Consider the following 24,031-nt stretch of genomic DNA (forward strand, 5'->3'; position numbering starts at 1 on the left):
CTCCGGATGTCCTCTTCAGTTCCATCGGTGGCTCGGCTGAGTGAAGACGACTCAAGGTAGGATGATCTTCAGGGGATTAGTGTTAGGTTTTTGTAAGGGGGGTTTGGGTTAGATTAGGGGTATGTGGGTGGTGGGTTTTAATGTTGGGGGGGGGGGGGTTGTATTTTTCTTTTACAGGCAAAAGAGCTGAACTTTTTGGGGCATGCCCCCACAAATGGCCCTTTTAAGGGCTGGTAAGGTAAAAGAGCTTTGAAATTTATTTAATTTAGAATAGGGTAGGGATTTTTTTTTATTTTGGGGGGGTTTGTTATTTTATTAGGGGGCTTAGATTAGGTGTAAGTATCTTAAAATTGTTGTAATATTTTTAACATGTTTGTAACTTATTTTTTTATTTTTTGTAACTTAGCTTTTTTTATTTTTTGTACTTTAGTTAGTTTATGTAATTGTATTTAATTGTAGTTATTTGTAGGTAGTTTATTTAGTTAATTTAATGATAGTGTAGTATTAGGTTTAATTGTAACTTAGGTTAGGATTTATTTTACAGGTAATTTTGTATTTCTTTTAGCTAGGTAGTTATTAAATAGTTAATAACTATTTAATAACTATTCTAACTAGCTAAAATAAATACAAAGTTACCTGTAAAATAAATATAAATCCTAAGATAGCTATAATATAATTATTAATTATATTGTAGCTATCTTAGGGTTTATTTTACAGGTAAGTATTTATTTTTAAATAGGAATAATTTATTAAAGTATAGTGTAATGTTAGGTGTAATTGTAACTTAGGTTAGGATTTATTTCACAGGTACATTTCTCTTTATTTTAGCTAGGTAAGCTATTAAATAGTTAATAACTATTTAATAGTTATTGTACATGGTTAAAATAAATTGAAAGTTACCTGTAAAATAAATATAAATCCTAAGATAGCTAGAATATAATTATTATTTATATTGTAGCTATATTAGGGTTTATTTTAAAGGTAAGTATTTAGTTTTAAATAGGATTCATTTAGTTAATAAGAGTTAATTTATTTAGATTTATTTAATTAATATTTAAGTTAGGGGGGCGTTAGGGTTAGGGTTAGACTTAGGTTTAGGGGTTAATAATTTTATTACAGTGGCGGCGGCGTAGTGGGGGGCAGGATAGGGGTTAATAAATTTATTATAGGTGGCGACGGTGTAGGGGGGGCAGATTAGGGGTTAATAAATTTATTATAGGTGGCGACGGTGTAGGGGGGGGCAGGATAGGGGTTAATACATTTAATATAGGTTGCGGCGGGTTCAGGGAGCGGCGGTTTAGGGGTTAATACATTTATTATAGTTGCGGTGGGCTCCGGGAGCGGCGGTTTAGGGGTTAATATGTATAGAGTAGCTTGCGGTGGGCTCCGGGAGCGGCGGTTTAGGGGTTAATATGTATAGAGTAGCTTGCGGTGGGCTCCGGGAGCGGCGGTTTAGGGGGTAATATGTATAGAGTAGCTTGCGGTGGGCTCCGGGAGCGGCGGTTTAGGGGGTAATAACTTTATTTAGTTGCGGCGGTGTAGGGGGGGGTCAGATTAGCGGTGTTTAGACTCGGGGTACATGTTAGGGTGTTAGGTGTAGACAGCTCCCATAGGAATCAATGGGATGTCTGTCAGCAGCGAACTTGTACTTTCGCTATGGTCAGACTCCCATTGATTCCTATGGGATCCGCCGCTTCCAGGGGTGGCAGATTGAAAACCAGGTACGCTGGGCCGTAAAAGTGCCGAGCGTACCTGCTAGTTTTGTCATAACTAGCAAAAGTAGTGAGAATGTGCCGCACTTGTGTGCGGAACATCTGGAGTGACGTAAGAATCGATCTGTGTCGGACGGAGTCCGGCGGATCGATGCTTACGTCACAAAATTCTACTTTTGCCGGTCTCGAGCCTTTGATAACTAAGGCGTATCAGCCTCGCCACAAATACGCTGCGGAATTCCAGCGTATTTGAGGTTGACGGCTTGATAACTAGGCCCCTATACATCTGGTACAAAGACGATTCAGGTCTAATGTCTAACATTTGTATATGCAGATGTGATATAGTGTGTTTCTTTTTCTCCCACTTGCTCTTGCACTTAATCTATATTTCTTCTTTATATATTGTTCTTACTGTTTTTCTCTCTTCACAATCTTTGTGTTTTTGACAGGATCCTTTTTGGAGAAAAAAAGGCTTGTTTTATGGATTTTAGTAGTTGTGCATCCTCTGATGAAGTAATAAGAGTCATTGCAAAATGTGTCTCTTCCTATTGAATTTAATCTCTGGAGTACACAAAGAACATGTTTCTACAATATTGTGCTGTATGATGTGTATATCTGTTATATGGTCATGTTATATGCTCATGTTATATGTTATATGCTCATGTTATATGTTACATGGTCAAGTTATATGTTTTATGGTCATGTTATATGTTATATGGACACGTTATATGTTATATGGTCATGTTACATGTTATATGGGCATGTTATATGTTATATAGTCATGCTATATGTTATATGGTCATGTTATATGTTATATGGTCATGTTACATGTTACATAGTCATGTTATATGTTATATGAGCATGTTACATGTTATATAGTCGTTATATGTTATATGGTCATGTTACATGTTATATAGTCATGTTATATATTATATAGTCATATTATATGTTATATAGTCATGGTATATGTTATATGGTCATGTTACATGTTATATAGTCATATTATATGTTATATAGTCATGGTATATGTTATATGGTCATGTTACATGTTATATAGTCATATTATATGTTATATAGTCATGGTATATGTTATATGGTCATGTTACATGTTATATAGTCATGTTACTTGCTATATGGTCATGTTATATGTTATATGGCCATGTTACATGTTATATGGTCATGGTATATGTTATATGGTCATGTTATATGTTATATGGTCATGTTACATGTTACATAGTCATGTTATATGTTATATGAGCATGTTACATGTTATATAGTCATGTTATATGTTATATGGTAATGTTACATGTTATATAGTCATGTTATATGTTATATAGTCATGTTATATGTTATATAGTCATATTATATATTATATAGTCATGGTATATGTTATATGGTCATGTTACATGTTATATAGTCATATTATATGTTATATAGTCATGGTATATGTTATATGGTCATGTTACATGTTATATAGTCATGTTACTTGCTATATGGTCATGTTATATGTTATATGGCCATGTTACATGTTATATGGTCATGGTATATGTTATATGGTCATGTTACATGTTATATGGTCATGTTATATGTTATATGGTCATGTTATATGCTATATAGTCATGTTATATGTTATATGGTCATGTTATATGTTATATAGTCATGTTATATGCTATATGGTCATGTTACATGTTATATAGTCATGTTATATGCCATATGGCCATGTTACATGTCATATAGTCATGTTATATGTTATATGGTCATGTTACATGTTATATGGTCATGTTATATGTTATATGGCCATGTTACATGTCATATAGTCATGTTATATGTTATATGGTCATGTTACATGTTATATGGTCATGTTATATGTTATATGGTTATATGTTATATGTTATATAGCCATGTTATATGGTCATGTTATATGTTATATAGCCATGGTATATGGTCATGTTATATGTTATATGGTAATGTTATATGTTATGTGGTCATGTTATATGTTATATAGCCATGTTATATATTATACAGTAATGTTACATGGTATATGGTCATGTTATATGTTATATGGTCATGTTATATGTTATATAGCCATGTTATATTGTCATGTTATATGTTATATAGCCATGTTATATGGTCATGTTATATGTTATATAGCCATGTTATATGGTCATGTTATATGTTATATGGTAATTTTATATGTTATGTGGTCATGTTATATGTTATATAGTCATGTTATATATTATACAGTCATGTTATATGGTCAAATCATATGTTATATGGGCATGTTACATGTTATACTGTCATGTTACATGTTATATGGTCATGTACACCTCATACTGGAATTACTTTGCTATCCAGACTAGGTCAGACACTGAAAAGAGCAATTGTGAAGTTTCTCTTATATTGCTTTGCCTTTCATATGTAATTAATCATGGGCAGATTTCATACTTTTTATTTTTTTGTATTTCTCTTAGAGACAAAATAACATACTATGCTATATAGATCTTGTTTTATATATGATTGTATTTTTTCCACACTTCTCCCTTTTCTTTATACTACATAATTACTCAGTATATTATAAATTCTGGTAAAACTATTAATGTAAAATATAATTCTTTACTAATATTAAACTTTTCACAAAACTATTATATTATATATAATAATTTTGTGAAATAAATATTATATATTTGTATTCAGACACATTTTACAGTTACATTGGTTGCAGCAAGACTAGGCATAATAAACTCTAAGGTTCTTTGGTTATACAATTAATGCTATAATTCAGATTTCCCTGCAAGCACTTCCTGTCACCTCAAGATATTTACAAATGCACCGCATTACAGTGTGCATTACTAGCTCATAATACTGTTGTATGGCTGAGAGAAACACAACAAAATTGCTTTTGTGAAAGTCTTTTTCTAATGGTGACTGCTAGCATGATATAAAAAACATTAGCTGAATTGTTTGGATCTATGTGAATAAAACATGCAATTACAATAAAGGCTTAGGGCCTGATTCTCAATAACTCGCTAGCATGAAGAGAAATCATCAGCTTATTTTACTGAGCATTATATTGTAAAGTAAGTGTCTCTCCTTAATATAAAGTGTATTAGTCAACTCTCTCTCTATTGAGATACACAGTTCCCAAGGTAAAATTTGCTTTTAAAACAATTTCTGAGTGGCCTCATAATACAGATGAGGTACCTTATAGAGCCTCGCCAGACCAGAAAGCTTTAGAAAATCGGGCCCTAAATCTAAGAGCAAAACAATGATAGCTGTTTGTACAATGAAAATACTTTAACCCCTTAACGACACGAGTCGTACAGGGTACGTCGCACACAACCTGGTCTTTAAAGACCAGCGACGTACCCTGTACGACTTTGGGGATTAAAGCAGCTGGAAGCGATCCTGATCGCTTCCAGCCACTTTACGGTTATTGCAGTGATGCCTCGATATTGAGGCATCCTGCAATAACATTTTTCCCCCATCCGATGCAGAGAGAGCCACTCTGTGGCCCTCTCTGCACCGGCATCGATGGCCGCAATCGGTGGTGGGTGGGAGCTTACCGTGGGAGGCGGGTGGGCGGCCATTGATGAAAAACTGAAGAGAGAGGGGGGCGGGATCGGGGGCGGGGTAGTCGGGAGCACGCACGGGAGCGCGCGCGTGCATGGGGGGGTGCCGGGTGGGCGCATGCACGGGGAGGGAGCGGGTGGGAACCGCTACACTACAGCAAAACCATTTTATATGAGTGGCAGTAAGGGGGGGATAAAATCCCCAACAAAAGTAAATCTAAGGGATCTGGGAGCGGGTGGGGGATTGGTCTGTGGGGGGGGGGGGGAAGCTACACTACAGAAAAAATTAAAAAAAAATTAAAAAATTAAAAAAAAACATTTGTATTTGCAAATAGGGTACTGGCAGACAGCTGCCAGTACCCAAGATGGCTCCCAGTAAGGTAGAGGTGGAGGGTTAGAGAGCTGTTTTGGGGGGATCAGGGAGTTTGGGGGCTAAGGGGGGATCCTACACAGCTGCATATGTAAATATGCTATACAATTTTTTTTTTAAATCTTAAATATACCTTTTATTTTAGTACTGGCAGACTTTCTGCCAGTACTTAAGATGGCGGGGACAATTGTGGGGTGGGGGAGGGAAGGGAGCTGTTTGGGAGGGATCAGGGGGTCTGATGTGTCAGGTGGGAGGCTGATCTCTACCCTAAAGCTAAAATTAACCCTGCAAGCTCCCTACAAACTACCTAATTAACCCCTTTACTGCTAGCCATAATACACGTGTGATGCGCAGCAGCATTTAGCGTCCTTCTAATTACCATAAAGCAACGCCAAAGTCATATATGTCTGCTATTTCTGAACAAAGGGGATCCCAGAGAAGCATTTACACACATTTATGCCATACTTGCAAAAGTTGTTTGTAAATATTTTCAGTGAGAAACCTAAAATTGTGAAAAATTTTAAGTTTTTTTTTATTTGATCGCATTTAGCGGTGAAATGGTAGCATGAAATATACCAAGATGGGCCTAGATCAATACTTGGGGTTGTCTACTACACTACACTAAAGCTAAAATTAACCCTAGACGCTCCCTACATGCTCCCTAATTAACCCCTTCACTGCTGGGCATAATACACGTGTGATGCACAGTGGCATTTAGCGGCCTTCTAATTACCAAAAAGCAACGCCAAAGTCATATATGTCTGCTATTTCTGAACAAAGGGGATCCCAGAGAAGCATTTACAACCATTTATGCCATAATTGCACAAGTTGTTTGTAAATAATTTCAGTGAGAAACCTAAAGTTTGTGAAAATATTTGGGAAAAAGTGAACAATTTTTTTTATTTGATTGCATTTGGTGGTGAAATGGTGGCATGAAATATACCAAAATGGGCCTAGATCAATACTTTGGGATGTCTACTAAAAAAAAATATATACATGTCAAGGGTTAATCAGGGATTCCTGAAAGATATCAGTGTTCCAATTTAACTAGCGCTAATTTTGAAAAAAAGTGGTTTGTTACTTGTATTTATGGCCCTATAACTTGCAAAAAAACCAAAGAACATGTAAACATTGGGTATTTCTAAACTCAGGACAAAATTTAGAAACTATTTAGCATGGGTGTTTTTTGGTGATTGTAGATGTGTAACAGATTGTGGGGGTCAAAGTTAGAAAAAGTGTGTTTTTTTTTCCATTTTTTTCCTAATATTTTATCATTTTTTTAAAGTAAATGATAAGATATGATGAAAATAATGGTATCTTTAGAAAGTCCATTTAATGGCGAGAAAAACGGTATATAATATGTGTGGGTACAGTAAATGAGTAAGAGGAAAATTACAGCTAAACACAAACACCGCAGAAATTTAAAAATAGCCCTGGTCCTTCAGGGAAAGAAATTGAAAAATGGCCTTGGTCCTTAAGGGGTTAAACCTAAAATAAATATAAGTATACATTAATGTAAAGGTAATAGTTTAGCCTATTTAAATACAAAATGTCAGAAATACAAGGGTTGCCCTTGTTTCAGACATCACAATGAATTAAACAATCTACTTAATATAAAACAAGTGAATTCTACAGTATGTCCCAGGTATGTAATATAAATGTTAGTAGTCACACATTGCTTTGTCTCCTACATTGGCTGCACTAAGAATAAAGAATAAAAGTACATACACTTTGCCTACAGTTAGTATAGAGGTGGAAAGTTTTGGAAAGTAACTGTAAGCAATTTTAGTTAAAGGGATATTAAACAGTGCTTCTTTGGTAAAAATAAATAAATGTTAAATAAAATTAAATATAAAAAAAAAGATTGTGTAAAAAATAGCAAATAACTTACTTATTTTCTTGCAAAATTAGCACTTTGAAATTTTCAGTGTAGCCCCGCCCCCAGTGTTTTAGGAGCAGAGGATTTTCGAAACCTAAGATTTTATTTTGTTATATGTTATATTGTCATGTTATATGTTATGGGTATGAGCAAATCTGACTCCCTGTTAGCCTAGAGGTTTTATGACATCAGCCTAAAACTTCCTGCAAAGGCCTCCTCCTCCTTGTAGAGCTATGACAGGAAGCACAAATGTAGTGTACACAAATAAATAAAAAGTAAAATCCAAATAAATAGATAAATAATACATATTGCAATGGCTTCTATTAAGTATAAGCAACTGCTTAGTGCTTAGTGCAATGCACTGTATAATATCCCTTTAAATTTGGGTCAAAGAAGGAGACCTATACGCCCATCTAGTAATATAGCAAAAGGTCAGATAAGGGGTAGTGAAGTTAAAGCCCAAATATATGTAAGAGCTAAAGAGACAATGGTTCAGTTATATCTGAAATCCCTACTTGGTCACTAAGGACAATAGGAAAGAGGGAACTTGGCTACTTAAAGGGCCATAATAGTTGAAAAATGATCAGCTCTAATTCCTAGTGCATGTAATTTTGAGACTATCTACCCTAGACTGTTTGTTTGACCCCTCTCCCCTCCAAAGGAGTTAAACACACAGCAGTTTAGGGTAGATAGTATTAAAATGATATGGTATAATACATTACACATGTCATTTTTTAGCTATTACTGGCCTTAAAGTCTAGATAAAGGGATATGAAACCCAAATTGTTTCTTCAAAGATTCACATAGAGCATGCAATTTTAAAAACCTTTCCAATTTACTTATATTATCTAATTTGTTTTTTCTCTTGAAATCCTTTGCTGAAAAGCATACCTAGGCTTAAGAGCTTCTGATTGGTGGCTGCACATATATGGCTTATGTTATTAGCTTGCCCATGTGCATTGCTGTTTCTGAAAGGAAGGATACCAACAGAATGAAGTATATCATTGAAATAAAATAGAAAGTTGTTTAACTTAACTCAGATACTGTATGCTGTATCTGAATCATGAAATAAAAAAATTGGGGTTTCATATTAACCTTACTAGTGAATGCAGCAAAAATACTAGCAAGGTTTTATGGTCTCTGATATGCAGGAAATTGATAGTGTTACAACTTCCATTAACTGACATTGAGTAATTATGTGCAGTATGAGAGAAACAATATTCTTATCTGTGGAAATTTCTTTGAAGACTTTACTTAATCTATAGCAGGTGCTCAGGATTAAGAAAAGTCTTCAAAGAAATTTCCACAGATAAGATTAAAGGGACAGTCTAGTCAAAATTAAACTTTCATGATTCAGCTAGGGCATGTAATTTTAAACAACTTTCCAATTTACTTCTATTATCTAATTTGCTCAGTTCTTTAGATATCTTTGCTGAAGAAATAGCAATGCACATGTGTGAGCCAATCACACAAGGCCTCTATGTGCAGCAACCAATCAGCAGCTACTGAGCATATCTAGATATGCTTTTCAGCAAGTTATATCAAGAGAATGAAGCAAATGAGATAATAGAAGTAAATTAGAAAGTTGTTTAAAATGACATGCTCTTTCTAAATCACGAAAGAACATTTTTGGGTTTCATGTCCCTTTAAGGCTCCTCTCATTCTGCACATGGTCAGTGTCTCACAATGCTAGCTTGCAGGAGAAACATGGAGAGGGGAGCAAACAATGCCTTATTAAAGGAGGAAATGTATGCTCTTATGGAAAGATTTTTAAAAGCATCCATAGAAAAAATGGATACTTTCAGGCACAATCAATATATCTATTTATTCAGTCCTATTCCTATTGCAGCTATATTTGGGATATTTGCTAATATCAGATGTCAGACACTATTGCCCAATGAAAAACTTTCTGTAGATAACAAAGAATACTAATTTAGGTAAAGCCCCAGGGCCAGATGGTATACACCCAAAGGTTTTAATTAAGTTTATTCTAGTGGTATCCAAATCACTATATTTAATCTTCCAGAATTCTTACTCTTCTGGGGTTGTACCAAAAGAGTGGTATAAAGCAGATGTGGTTGTCGCGGAGGTGGTTGTCCTGCTGTCAGCTTTAACAGTGGAATCTGCCTTCACATGATAAGGGAACACTGCCTTGGTGATTAGAAGGGGTGGGAAAGGAGAATCAGAAAGAGCTGGGCGGCAGGTGTGGTTCCCTACACTACATAAAGGTAGTATAAGTGAGTGATGTAGGACAGAGGAGGTCTGGAGGGAGGTCCCTACACTAAAGAAATGCCTGTTCAGTTACAGAGGAGAGGTGGTGAGGGTAAGGGGAGATCCCCACACTACAGAAAAAATCTCTTAACTGCATACTGGCAGACTGGCTCCCAGTACCTAAGATGGTGGTGACCAGTGAGTGAGGGGGGAGAGAGCTGTTTTAAAGGGATCAGGGAGGTGGGAGGATAATCCCTACACTACATGCAATTTTACCCCTAACAGCTAACTGATTAACCCCTTACCTGCTGGGAATTTCATAAGTGTGGTGCGCAGCTGTAATGAGCGCCCTTCTAATTACGAAAAATCAATGGCAAAGCTATGTTTTTGTGAAAACGTTAATGATTTTTTATATGATAGCATTTGGCAGCCATATACCAAAATGGGCCTAGATCAATGCCTTTGGTTGTATAATTCATTTTGAAAACAATATCATTAGTAGTAGTCAGCATGGGTTTATGAAGGATATATTATGTCTAGCCTAATTGTATTCTATGAGGAAGTTAGTAAAGGTATAGATGTTGAGGTGGATGTGATGGATTTAGATTTTTAATACAGTTCCATATAGAAGGTTATTGTACAAATTGAGAGAGATTGTTTTGAAGTCAAATGCTTGTACTTGGATTGGAAACTTAAGGATAGACTGTAGAGATCTGTTGTTAGTGGAAAATTCTCAAGCTGCACCAAAGTGGTATAAGTGGAGTACATCAGTGGTTCAGGGTCCACTTCTCTTTAATCTGTGTTTGCAGATGATACAAAATTAAAGGTATATGAAACCCATTGTTTTTCATTCATGATTCAGAGATAGAGCGTGTGATTTTAAACAACTTTCTAATTTTCTTCCATTATCAATTTTTCTTCGTTCTCTTCATATCTGTTGTTGAAAAGCTGGGATGTAGGCTTAGGGGCCGGCCCTTCTCAGGAGTACTCTAGTTTTGCAAGAATGTTATCCATTTGCTAGAGCACTAGATGGCAGCACTAATTCCTGTCATGTAGTGCTCCAGATGCCTCACTAGGTATCTCTTCAATACAGAAGATCATGGGAACAAAACCAATTTGATAATAGAAGTAAACTGGAAAGTTTTTTTCAAATGGTCTGCTCTGTCTGAGTCACAAAAGAAAAAAATGGGTTTCATATTCCTTTAAGTTTGGGTAATACAGTCTCTACACAGTCGATACATTGGTGAACTGTGTAGGCAAGTGGCATATGATTTGCTTATACTCTAAATGGGTTGAGTAAGGAAAATCAATAAATGTGAAGGACCTTGAAGTTATTGTATACAATGGGTTTAACAACAAGGTGCAATGCCAGTAAAGTACTGTCATGTATATAAAGGAGCATACATCCATGTGATAAAATCTAATCAATGGAAAGACCCTATCTTGAATATGCAGTGCAATTTGGGGTGCTAGTTTTCAAGATGGACATCTTAGAACTAGATAAAGTGCAGAAGTGGGTGACAAAGATAGTGAGGGGGATGGAAAATTAGAGTTAAAAAATAAAGGCTGCAGTTATTTATGTGAGAAACAAGGTGTCTCAGAGGGCATATAATTACATCAGACAAATATATACAGGGCCCATATAAGCAATTCTCAGCTGACCTGTTTATTAATAGGAATGTACAAACGGACACATGGTGATCCATTGAGGCTTGATGAATGGAGACTTCACCTATAGTAGTGAAAGGGTTCTTTACAGTAAGAGCAATTAAAGGGACATTATACACTCATTTTTACTTTGCATAAATGTTTTGTAGATGATCTACTTATATAGCCCTTAAAGTTTTTTGTTTTTTTAAATGTATAGTTTTGCTTATTTTTAAATAACATTGTTCTGATTTTCAGACTCCTAACCAAGCCCCAAAGTTTTATGAGAATACCGTCAGCTACCTTCTCCAGCTTGCTCCTGTTTGTGTAAAGGGTCTTTTCATATGCAAAGGAAGGGGGAGGAGGGAGTGTCATATTTCCCACTTGCAGTGGGCTTTCCAACTACCTTTTCAACAGAGCTAAACTGAGAGCTTCTAAGTATGTTTTTAAACAGTTTTATACTGGATTTTTATATCAGTATCTCTGCATCTTATTATTTATAGTAGTGTCTATTATATGCAGTTATATGACAATGAGTGTAAACTGTCCCTTTAAAATGACATTCTCTCTCTAGTGAGGTTGCTTTTGCAAATTCAATAGATTTAGAAAAAGAAAAAAGACTGAATGCTATTTTTATTTTATTTCCATTTTGGAGTCAAGAAATATTTTTGTCCCCCTTTTTAAGGCACAATTATATGGTGCTTCGTGTTTTTTTATTTTTTCTTGGCCTTTTTGTATCAACAGTAGAAACATTTATGCGTAAAATGTTGAACTTGATGAACTTGAGTAGTTTTTTTCCATTCTATATAACTATTTCATTACTATGCCAGAGAAGAAAATTGGGGAGTGGCAGATGAGGTTATGAAGATACTAATCTGTAGTGAGTGTAATTCATTTAGTTTGAGGTTTTGATTGGGTAATTTGGCTCATTTGTGTTATTTCCTTACTGCTAGATTACGAGTCTTGCGTTAGCCGTAAAAAGCAGCGCTGAGTGGTCCCAACGCTGCTTTTTACCTAACGCTGGTATTACGAGTCTGACAGGTAGAGGCTCACTGCTCACTTTTCTTCCGCGACTCGAGGCTACCGCAAATCACCTTACGTCAATTGCGTATCCTATCTTTTTAATGGGATTTGCCTAATGCTGGTATTACGAGTCTTGGAAGAAGTGAGCGGTAGACCCTCTCCTGGCAAGACTTCTACCGCATTTAAAAGTCAGTAGTTAAGAGTTTTATGGGCTAACGCCGGAACATAAAACTCTTAACTTAAGTGCTAAAAAGTACACTAACACCCATAAACTACCTATTAACCCCTAAACCGAGCGCCCCCCCCCCCACATCGCAAACACTATAATAAAACATTTTAACCCCCTAATCTGCCGACCGGACATCGCCGCCACCTACATTATACCTATGAACCCCTAATATACTGCCCCCAACATCGCCGCCACCTACATTATACTTATAAACCCCTAATCTGCCCCCCCCACGTCGCTGCCACCTACCTATAATTATTAACCCCTAATCTGCCGACCGGACATCGCCGCCACTTTAATAAATGTATTAACCCCTAAACCGCCGCACTCCCACCTCGCAGACACTAGTTAAATTGTATTAACCCATAATCGGCTGTCCCTAACGTCGCCGACACCTACCTACATTTATTAACCCCTAATCTTCTGACCCCAACGTCGCCGCTACTATAATAAATTTATCAACCCCTAAACCTAAGTCTAACCCTAAGTCTAACACCCCCCCTAACTTAAATATAATTTTAATTAAACAAAATGAATTTAACATAATTAAAAAAAATAATCCTATTTAAAACAAAATACTTACCTATAAAATAAACCCTAAGCTAGCTACAATATAACTAATAGTTACATTGTAGCTAGCTTAGGGTTTATATTTATTTTACAGGCAACTTTGTATTTATTTTAACTAGGTACAATAGTTATTAAATAGTTATTAACTATTTAATAACTACCTAGATAAAATAAGTACAAAATTACCTGTAAAATAAATCCTAACCTAAGTTACAATTACACCTAACACTACACTATCCTATATTATAAAAAGCCAAGGCCAAGTGTGTTTGTCTGAAGCCGTCATGCGCAGTAGAGACTGTGCGCGGACAAACACACCTCAGCTGCAGAGTAGTGCGCACTGCGGAAGCTGCCTGGTGGGGGCGTGACCGGCGTCGGGCGTGCCGTGATGGGGGCGTGGCCGGCGGGCATGAAAGGCATGACGAGGGGGTGTGGCTGACGGGCGTGACGAGGGGGCGTGGCCTCGCGGGAGCGTGTGGGAGGGGCGTGGCCGGCGGGAGAGACCAAAACAGGAAGGAAGGAAAGAAAGTGAGCAGAAGAGGGGGTAAGAGCAAAAGAGCGAGAGAGAGCGCAAGAGAGTGGGAGAGAAAGAACGGGAGAGAGAGGAGGGAGAGAGAGCTCAAAAGAGAGGGGGAAGAGAGAGAGCTCAAAAGAGAGGGGGGAGAGAGAGCTTAAAAGAGAGGTGGGAGAGAGAGCGCAAAAGAGGGAGAGAGAGAGTGCAAAAGAGAGGGGGAGAGAGCACAAGAGAGGGGAGATAGCGCAAGAGAGGGGGGGAGAGAGCGCACAAAACAGGGGGGAGAGAGAGCGCAAAAGAGAGGGAGAGAGAGAGCGCAAAAGAGAGGGGGAGAGAGCAAAAAAGAGGGGGACAAAGAGCAAAAAAGAGGTGGAGAGAGCGCAAGGGGAGAAAGTACAAAAGAGAGGGGGAGAGAGTGCAAAAAAGAGGGGGAGAGAGCGCAAAAAAGAGGGGGGAGAGAGCGCAAAAGAGTTGGGGGGTGAGAGAGAGCTCAAAAGAGTGGGGGGAGAGAGCTCAAAAGAGAGGGGGAGAGAGAGAGCTCAAAAGAGAGGGGGGGAGAGAGAGTTTAAAAGAGAGGGGGAGAGAGAGTGCACAAAAGAGGGGAAGAGAGAGTGCAAAAGAGAGGGGGAGAGAGCGCAAAAGAGAAGGGGGAGAGAGCGCAAAAGAGGGGAAGAGAGAGTGCAAAAGAGGGGAAGAGAGAGCAAAAGAGAGGGGGAGAGAGAGAGCAAAAGAGAGGGGAAGAGAGAGCAAAAGAGAGGGGGGAGAGAGAGCAAAAGAGAGGGGGAGAGAGAGCAAAAGAGAGGGGGAGAGAGAGCGCAAAAGAGGGGGAGAGATTGCAAAAGAGAGGGGGGGGGGGGAGAGAGAGCACAAAAGAGGGGGGAGAGAGAGCAAAAGAGGGGGGAGAGAGAGAGCAAAAGAGGGGGGAGAGAGCAAAATAGGGGAGAAAGAGAGCAAAAGAGGGTGAGAGAGAGCAAAAGAGGCCGAGAGAGAGCAAAAGAGGAGAGAGAGAGCAAAAGAGGTGGGAGAGAGAGAGCAAAAGAGGGGGGAGAGAGCACAAGAGGGGAGAGAGAGAGCAAAAAAGGGGAGAGAGAGAGAGAGCAAAAGCGGGGGGAGAGTGCAAAATAAGGGGGAGAGAGAGAACTCAAAAGAGAGGGGGGAGAGAGAGCGCAAAAGAGAGGGGGGAGAGAGAGGGAGCAAGGGTTGGAACCGCGGTACCTAAAAAATTGGCCCGTGTACACGGGCTTTAGGACTAGTCATTAAATAAATTACCTAAACTACCTACAATTAAATACAATTAAATTCAATAAACTAAATTACAAAGAAAAAAAACACTAAATTACAGAAAATAAAAAAAGAATTACAATAATTTTAAACTAATTACACCTAATCTAATCCCCCTAATAAAATAAAAAAGCCCCCCAAAATAATAGAATGTCCCTACCCTATACTAAATTACAAATAGCCCTTAAAAGGGCCTTTTGTGGGGCATTGCCCCAAAGTAATCAGCTCTTTTACCTGTAAAAGAAAAATACAATACCCCCCCAACATTAAAACCCAACACCCACACACCCCTACCCTAAAACCCACCCAATCCCCCCTTAAAAAAACCTAACTCTAACCCCCTGAAGATCTCCCTACCTTGAGCCGTCTTCACCCAGCTGGGCACAAGTGGTCCTCCATACGGCAGAAGTCTTCATCCGATCGGGGCAGAAGAGGTCCTCCAGACGGCAGAAGGCTTCATCCAAGCTGCATCTTCTATCTTCATCCTTCCGGAGTGGAGCGGAGCCATCTTCTATCCAGCCGACGTGGAGCCATCCTCTTCAACTGACGTCCTAACGAAGAATGAAGGTTCCTTTAAGGGATGTCATCCAAGATGGCGTCCCTTGAATTCCGATTGGCTGATAGGATTCTATCAGCCAATCGGAATTAAGGTAGGAAAAATCATATTGGCTGATTGGATCAGCCAATAGGATTGAGCTTGCATTCTATTGGCTGTTCCAATCAGCCAATAGAATGCGACCTCAATCCTATTGGCTGATTGCATCAGCCAACAGCATTTTTTCTACCTTAATTCCGATTGGCTGATAGAATCCTATCAGCCAATCGGAATTCAAGGGAAGCCATCTTGGATGACGTCATTTAAAGGAACCTTCATGCTTTTTTGCAGGTGTTAGGTTTTTTTCCAGCCAGCTCAGCCCCATTGTTTCCTAGGGGGAAATCGTGCACGAGCACGTTTTGCCAGCTTACCACTACCGTAAGCAACGTTGGTATTGAGGTGAGATGTGGAGCTAAATTTTGCTCTACGCTCACCTTTTTGCGGCTAACACTAGGTTTAAAAAACCTGTAATACCAGCGTTGGCTTAAGGTAGCGTTAGAAAAAAAAGCCTCGTTAGCAACGCACCCCTGTTAACGCCAAACTCGTAATCTCAGCGTTAGAATCCTATTTGGTATTTGGAGAATCACAATTTTCTGAAGCAGTGCACATTGAGAGCAAAGCCCCAAATATAACCTTAGCCAGAAAAGGAAAGAATATTCTGTTATGAAAAGAATAGCTGGGACAGACAGAAGAAAGTGTTTTGTTTTTTTTAATAATTTTTACTGCTTCAATGAGTCTGAAGTTATCTTGATATCTGTATCATATCACTGTATGATATAATCATTTCCTCTAAATAATGTTTAATATATACCTATTATCACACTTTATGTTGTTAAAAACAATCAGAAATATATATCAACAAATAAAGCTAAGTGAGTACCACTGCAGTCTATCACACCATTTATCACAGAGAACTACTGAAAAGTGGACAATGACGTAAACATATTCTAACAAGAGATGCGATTATTGAAGGGACAGTAAAATCAAACTTACATTTTCATGATTCAGATAGACCATGCAGTAAATTTCCAATTTACCTCTATTATCAAATTTGCTTTGTACTCTAGGTATCCTTTGCTGAAGAGTAGGCATCCCATGGCAGCTGAGTTTAGAACTACGTAAAACATTGCTAAAAATATTGTTGCAAACACTGCTGCCAGATTTCTAATGACACGTGCACACTCCTGAACTCACCTTGGAATACTCTTTAACAAAGAGAACTAAGTCAAATTGCTAAAAGAAGTAAATTGGGAAGTTATTTGTAATATAATGCTCTATTGGAATTATTTAAGTTTAATATTTTGTTTACTGTCCCTTTAACCAACTTGCAATGGTTATATCCATTTTAAGGAAATCATTTGCCACACTTGGTAAATTACAGTTCTGTAAGAGAAACTTTACTTTAATTTTCTTCCACTTTGCAGAACCATATATTCAATCAGACAAAAAGAATATAGATAATTATGTAAATATCACTGCAGTAGAAAAATGTGTGTGCTGAAGAGATGAAACATACTTTTATGGGTATGTAAATGTGTCCCATAATGACATTTTTTATTGACAATACCAGTGGTTACAAACTATACATGGAAATTGGTACAAATAAATCTGGCATCAGCGAAGCACTATTTTATTAAAATGATAAATTATAAGACCTTTTTATGACCCTCTCATGATTACAATCTTACCATCATCGTCAATGTCCTGGGCAGATACAGAGTTTGTGTATACGACCAAATCAGACAAAGCACGGCACAATTTCATGGTTTTCCTTCTGCGACCCAGCCTGGAGAGAATCATTTTGAAATATCATTAAAAGATTAAGGTATAAATGGCAAAATAATTGTTATTACTTGATAGATGACAAAATGTAAAAAAAAAACATATTGCAGGGGTGTATTTTATATAGTTAGATATCTCTTGACAAACTAGCCTAGATTCACTAACAACTGGACATACTGCAAAAGTAAAAGATCCTCAAATTCCTATTTTATATTATGAATCTAAAGATAATGCTAATTCACAAAATTTAGTGAATCCCGCATTAAGATAAAGGGGCCCATTTATCAAAGGGCTTGCGGACCTGATCCGACACTGCGGATCAGGTCCGCAAGACCTCGCTAAATGCGGAGAGCAATACGCTCTCCGCATTTAACATTGCACCAGTAGCTCACAAGAGCTGCTGGTGCAAACGCTGCCCCCTGCTGACTCGCGGCCAATCGGCCACCAGCAGGGGGGTGTCAATCAACCCGATCGTATTCGATCGGGTTGATTTCCGGCGATTCCTGTCCGCCTGCTCAGAGCAGGCGGACAGGGTTATGAAGCAGCGGTCTTTAGACCGCTGCTTCATAACTTGTGTCTCTGGCGAGTCTGAAGACTCGCCAGAAACACGGCTCTTCAAGCTCCGTACGGAGCTTGATTAATGGGCCTGAAAATGTGCACTGGACCTTTTTGAATTCACAGTTAGACCCTGATGATCAAAAACTTGCCAACATAGGCCTATAGTACAAATGGAATGTATAAATAGTATATATATATATATATTTAAAAGGCTTGAAATTTCCAGTGGTCCACTAGTCCCAGATGACAGAAATTGCAGAGGATAACTTAGAAATTTGACTTTTTCCTGTCTTTAACAATGAGTGGACTAGTATATTTTCCCTCTTGGCTAGAGCTGTTAACCCCTGACTAGTAAAACATAGTGAGATTTTTCCACTCCTGTATATATATATATATATATACTGTATATATAAAAGAGAGATAGATATATATATATACATACACACACACACTGTATGCCCGAAAGCATGTGGACATGCGTACTAATATTAAGTTCAGGTATTTCAGTCACACCCATTGCTAACAGGTGCATACAATCCAGCACATAGCCATGGAATCTCAATAGACAAAAAATAGCATTAGCTCAGTGACTTCAAAAGTGGCACTGTAATAGGATGTAACCTTTGACAGAAGTCAGCTTGTAAAACTTATGCCATGGTCAACTGTAAGTGCTATTATTGTAAAGTAGAAGCATCTAGGAGCAACAGCCCAACTACAAAGTGGTAGATCAAGCAAAACTCCCAGAGCAGTGCATAAAAATCACCGATCGTGTTGCATCATTCACTACAGAGTTTCAAACTGCCTCTAGAAGCAACATCAGCACAGGAACTCTGCATTGTATATATAAAACTGAAAAGCTGATGAAATATACATTTTGAATACTTATTCAAGCACAATTAAAGCAAACCAAACTGTAAATTCCCACTGCTTGTTATTCACATATTCAATTTGTGACCAGTTTAATATTCTTACCTGTAATGTGCATTTTCAAAGTCTTCTTCTCCACCAATCCAAGCACAAGTAAGCAAGATGCCGTATGTAGCTTGGCTCCACCTACAGGAATTAGGAGGTATTGTCTTCAATCATCCTACCCCACCCCCCTTTCACTTCCAATATTTCTCAGAAGGTTAAAAGAATGTTAAATACAGAAACAGAATAGCAAAGAAAGTCAAGTAAGAGAAAGATTGCTAAGAAAAGTGACCAGACCACCATCATTAAATGTTATGCTTTTAATGCATTAATCAAAAAGGTGAGCAAGAGAAATACAAATTAAAAGTCTATAAAGTTTACATTATTATTGGTTATTTGTAGAGTGCCAACAGATTCCGCAGCACTATAAACACATACAGAATTTGTAGGGATCAGACGGGTAGAGGGCACTGCCAAGAGTCACACTGTTGTAGCCAGCACTAAAGAAGGTTGAACAGGTATTTAGAAAGTGTGAAAGTGTGTAAGAACTAGTGTCAAATCTATTTAAATGTTTTAGTACTAATGCACTCCATTTTATCCTAGAATTGAACAGTTAACACTTTATTAACTCTACTTACTAACAAATGCAATGTACTGTTGAATCTTATCCAAAGTTATGAATCATCATACTAACGAACTTCACTTTTAAAGGATTTCCGTTATCATAAATAATTGTCACATTATAGAATTGCAGATTAAAATAAAAATATTATGGGCCAAATTACGAGTGGAGCCCAAACGTTTGTGCACGAACGATAAGCGGTTTATCACGGGGGTTTGCGCTCGTCTTGCTTAACACTGGTATTACAATCTCAGGTGTTAGAAAAAAAAAGGCAGGCAAAGGGATTTAACATTGAGATACTTACATATACATGTCTAAATGGATGGCAAATCAAATGGCCCTAATTACATTTTCAAAAATGATAGAACAGGTCCGGGGTCAGATTTAAAAAATCAAAAACTTTATTGTAACAATTTAAAATCCAAACATGGGGACAGAACACAGAAAGTCCAAAACACCTAGAACTGTGGCTTACGCGTTTCGGCCGTAGCCTTACTCATAGCCAATATCACATTGCTAATCAATTCAGTTTAAAAAAGGCCCCCCTGGGCTGTGATTGGTTCAAAAACAATAGGCGTGTTTGAACTTTGATTAGTTTCCTGTGAAACTTAACAAGTGTCAACTACAAGTCAAACCAGCATAATAAAGCAATGATTATAAGGCATTTCACAGACAAATATATATAAAAGAATAGAACTGCAAACACTGTATATCGGCTTTCTCTAATGTAAAACCTAACCTTTAGAGTTATCCTAATGTATCATATTGCAGTGTTTATAAATTGAAACTGACCTGTTACTAATAAAAGTTATACCAGTCTCAAATATGTAATACTCTATGTATATATAAATGACTATCCTAAAGCTGTAAGTGAAAAAATGTCAATAAGTGTACAGCAAACCCAATCTATAAATCTATGGATTAAATGTTGTTAGGTGTATCAAAATACATATGTCAATGAGTATGACTTAATGCCTAAGGATGGAACAAATACATAAATCAGAATGAAATTTTAATTTAATTTTAATATACTCCTTTGAATCCAAAAGAGCTAAGGGATATCTGTCTGAATTATTCCCAATAATTAATTAGATCATATTGGGAATTTAAGCCTTTGGGGTATCTGGTTTCCAGCTGGAAAATCCAGAACATTTCTCGTTTTTCTAACAGTTTTTCTTTGTCACCCCCCCCTCTGGGGGGTAATCACTTGTTCAATGGCCTTCCATCTTAGTGAAGCAATACTATTGCGATGTTTTGTGACAAAGTGCTGCACAATTGGAGTGGTTGCTTTACCCACTTTGATGGTACTAAAATGTTCCCGCATACGGGATCTTACGTCTCTAGTCGTAAGTCCTATATATTGGACCTGACATTGTGTACACTCCAACATATAAATGACATTGCTAGATGAACAGTTAAGACATCTTTCAATGTCATATGTTTTGCCTGTGACTGTAGAGGAAAAGGTAGTTGTTATATCCATATAATCACATGGTTTACACCTGGTGTGTCCACATCTAAACATGCCCCTATGTTGTAGCCATGAACTAGTTGGTTGTTTAGTAGGTTTTAGTTTGGAAGGGGAGAGTATGTTGCCAAGTGTACAGGCCCTTCTGTATGAGCATCTCAGACCATTATCAACAGTGTCAATTAATTTATCATCCGCCCTTAACATGCCATAATGTTTCCGAACTATACCACAAATTTGTTGGTATTGAGCACTAAATGTGGTAACAAATGTGACTCCCTTATGTTCGGATGAGGCGATATCACCACTTTTAGGGGTGAGCAAAGATCTTCTATCTAGGTGTTTAACCTCATTTATAGCCTTGGTTATGTCTGAATTTTTGTAGCCCCTCTCTTTGAGGCGACTCACTAGATCTTCCGACTGTTTTTCATATGTTTGTGGATCAGAACAGTTTCGTTTAAGTCTAATCAGCTGTCCCTTTGCTATCGCATAAGGGACATGCTTAGGATGGCAGCTCCGGCCATGTAACAAAGTATTGCCCGAGATCGGTTTCCTGTAACTACTAGTTACAATCCTGCCATCAGACATGCCCCTCATCGTGATATCAAGGAAGTTTATTTCATAGGGTTCTATCTCAAAAGTGAACCCAAGATTGAGATCATTATCATTGATCCAAGTCATAAACTCAGTGATGCTGCACCTGTCCCCCTTCCAAATAAATAGAAGGTCATCAATGAAACGCTTATAAAAAGCAATTTCATTGATGTATGGGTTGATTTGTGTATAGACGTGGGACAGCTCCCACCAACCTAAGTATAGGTTGGCGTATGAAGGTGCAAATTTGGCACCCATAGCTGTCAAACGTCTCTGCAAGAAAAACTCACCCTCAAATTCGAAATAATTGTGGGTCAACAAAAATAGAGTGACCCTCAATATAAAATCCTGATATGGTATGGAAAAATTGGTTTGTTCTGCCAAAAAATATCTCAAAGCTTGTATCCCCTTATCATGTGGGATCATGGAATATAACGATGTTACATCCACTGTGACCCACATGCTGTCAGTACTCCATTTCTCAGACTCAAGTAATTGTAACACATGTGTGGTGTCTTTCAAATGACTGGGTAACTGGGTGACCAATGGCTGTAATATCGCATCCAACCATTGGGATACATTTTACGTGTATGACCCAATCCCGCTGACAATGGGTCTACCCTTCACACCCTCCAAAGATTTATGAACCTTCGGAAGGTGATGAAAGATAGGAGTGACAGGGTGGTCGACCAAAAGATAGTCATAGGTGTTTCTGTCTAGGAAGCCACTCTCCAGGCCATCATCCAAAAGATCTTTGAGTTCCTTTTGGAAAAACCATATGGGGTTGTGGTCAAGTTTTATATAACTCTCTGTGTCTAACAGTTGCCTGTTGGCTTCCAGTATGTAATCAGACCTATTCATGACAACCACCGAGCCACCTTTGTCAGCTCCTTTCACCACCAACGCTTTGTTGTTCTGAATAGATTTTAGGGCTGTTTTCTCCTGTTTAGTCAAATTGTTAGTAGTACATATATGCGTATTTTTCAAGCTAACAAGATCCTGCTCTACCCTTTTATAAAAGGTTTCTAAGACATTGCCACGTGAATGAATTGGATAAAATTTAGACTTGTTTCTAAATCTGACTTGTTTATCCACTATTTGACTGGGGGACAGAGAGCCCTCATTCAAAAGACTATTGAGATTGATAACATCACATTGTTCTGAGAAAGATAGGGGCTGACTCTGATCATCCACTCTCCCATCTGATGATGGAGTAGAATTGTCAGAGTCCTGGAAGTGCTTGCGCAGAGTTAAATTCCTTATTAGTTTATTGAGATCTAAGATGGTATTAAAAAGGTTGAAGTCATTAGTTGGAGCAAAACCTAAACCGTGGCTCAAGACTTTAATTTGTATAGGGGTTAATGCAACATCTGATAGATTAATAACTTGAAAATTTAACGTCTCCGTTGGGATCTGTTTGCTCTCTGAGGGTACCTGGGTTCTGAGGTACCTGTTGCCCCTCTTCCCCTCCCTAGGACTTGTGGAGGGATTGAAAAAACCTGTTCAATAGCTCTGGAATCCTGTACTGTCCTATTGTCTGAACTCATGGAGCCCATACCCATATGTGTATTGACAATAGGTGGAGGAATATGGTAGTTTTGATATGACTGTCCACTGTGATAAGTGTTTGATGCTGTATTTTGTTGTATGTAATCGTATTGTGATGGTCCTGGCTGTTGAAAAGATGTAGTACCTGAGGGCATTGTCATGTGTGCACGATCATCATAAGGTCTAAGTCTAGTTTGATTGTCATTAGGTATGTCATTGATACTTCTGTATGAAGATACTTGCGTATTATTTGGTTGTTTCAGAATACCTTGGGGAACTATAGGAGCAGTGTGTTGAGCAGTGTCTCTATTGTATGTCTGAGAGTCATCGCCTCCTGAATCTCCCTCACTATCACTGAATGTAACCTGTCTACTATTTCTCCAGCGTCTATTGCGTCTATTGCGACTGCTACTTCTCTGTCTGTTCTGTTGTTTTCTGGCAATAAATCTCTGCTGTTTATTCCAAATATAAACAGTGTTGGCTTGATAATCACACACAGGGGCTGGACTGACCTTACTTGGCGGGATCAGACTGATATACTTCAGGAAAGTTTTCTTCTGTGAAAAGCACACTGGTCTAAAAGAGGCTGCTTCCGGGTGGTAAATCGCCATAGAACAAGCCACTGAGCTGTTGTTCGTTCCTGGTAGAGCGCTTCTCTCTTTGTATGCAAATTATTATGACCCTGGGGAAGTCTCCCTATGGGTGATGGGGGAAACCAGACGTGGACTCCTTGCCCAGTGTGCTTAGAGGAATGTGGCTGCACCTCACTGACGAGGCCCATAGAAGGCCGAAACGATCGTCTGGGGTTGTCATGTTCCTTGTTCAGAGGAGAATTGCCTGGTATTTCGGGGCTGGACTGACCTTACTTGGCGGGATCAGACTGATATACTTCAGGAAAGTTTTCTTCTGTGAAAAGCACACTGGTCTAAAAGGGCTGCTTCCGGGTGGTA

At 38.1% G+C, this 24,031-nt stretch overlaps 1 protein-coding gene across 1 annotated transcript in view; it reads right to left on the reverse strand.

The window, feature by feature from the left end:
- PLCH1 (phospholipase C eta 1) overlaps positions 1 to 24,031 on the reverse strand; it is a 458,827-nt gene that overhangs the window by 49,087 nt on the left and 385,709 nt on the right. The window contains exon 15 of the mRNA XM_053710072.1: positions 17,289 to 17,386. Within this exon, the coding sequence (XP_053566047.1) occupies positions 17,289 to 17,386 (98 nt within the window). The remainder of the gene's footprint in view (positions 1 to 17,288; positions 17,387 to 24,031) is intronic.

The sequence above is a fragment of the Bombina bombina genome, chromosome 4, assembly GCF_027579735.1.
Source record: "Bombina bombina isolate aBomBom1 chromosome 4, aBomBom1.pri, whole genome shotgun sequence".
NCBI classification, from domain to species: Eukaryota; Metazoa; Chordata; class Amphibia; order Anura; family Bombinatoridae; genus Bombina; species Bombina bombina.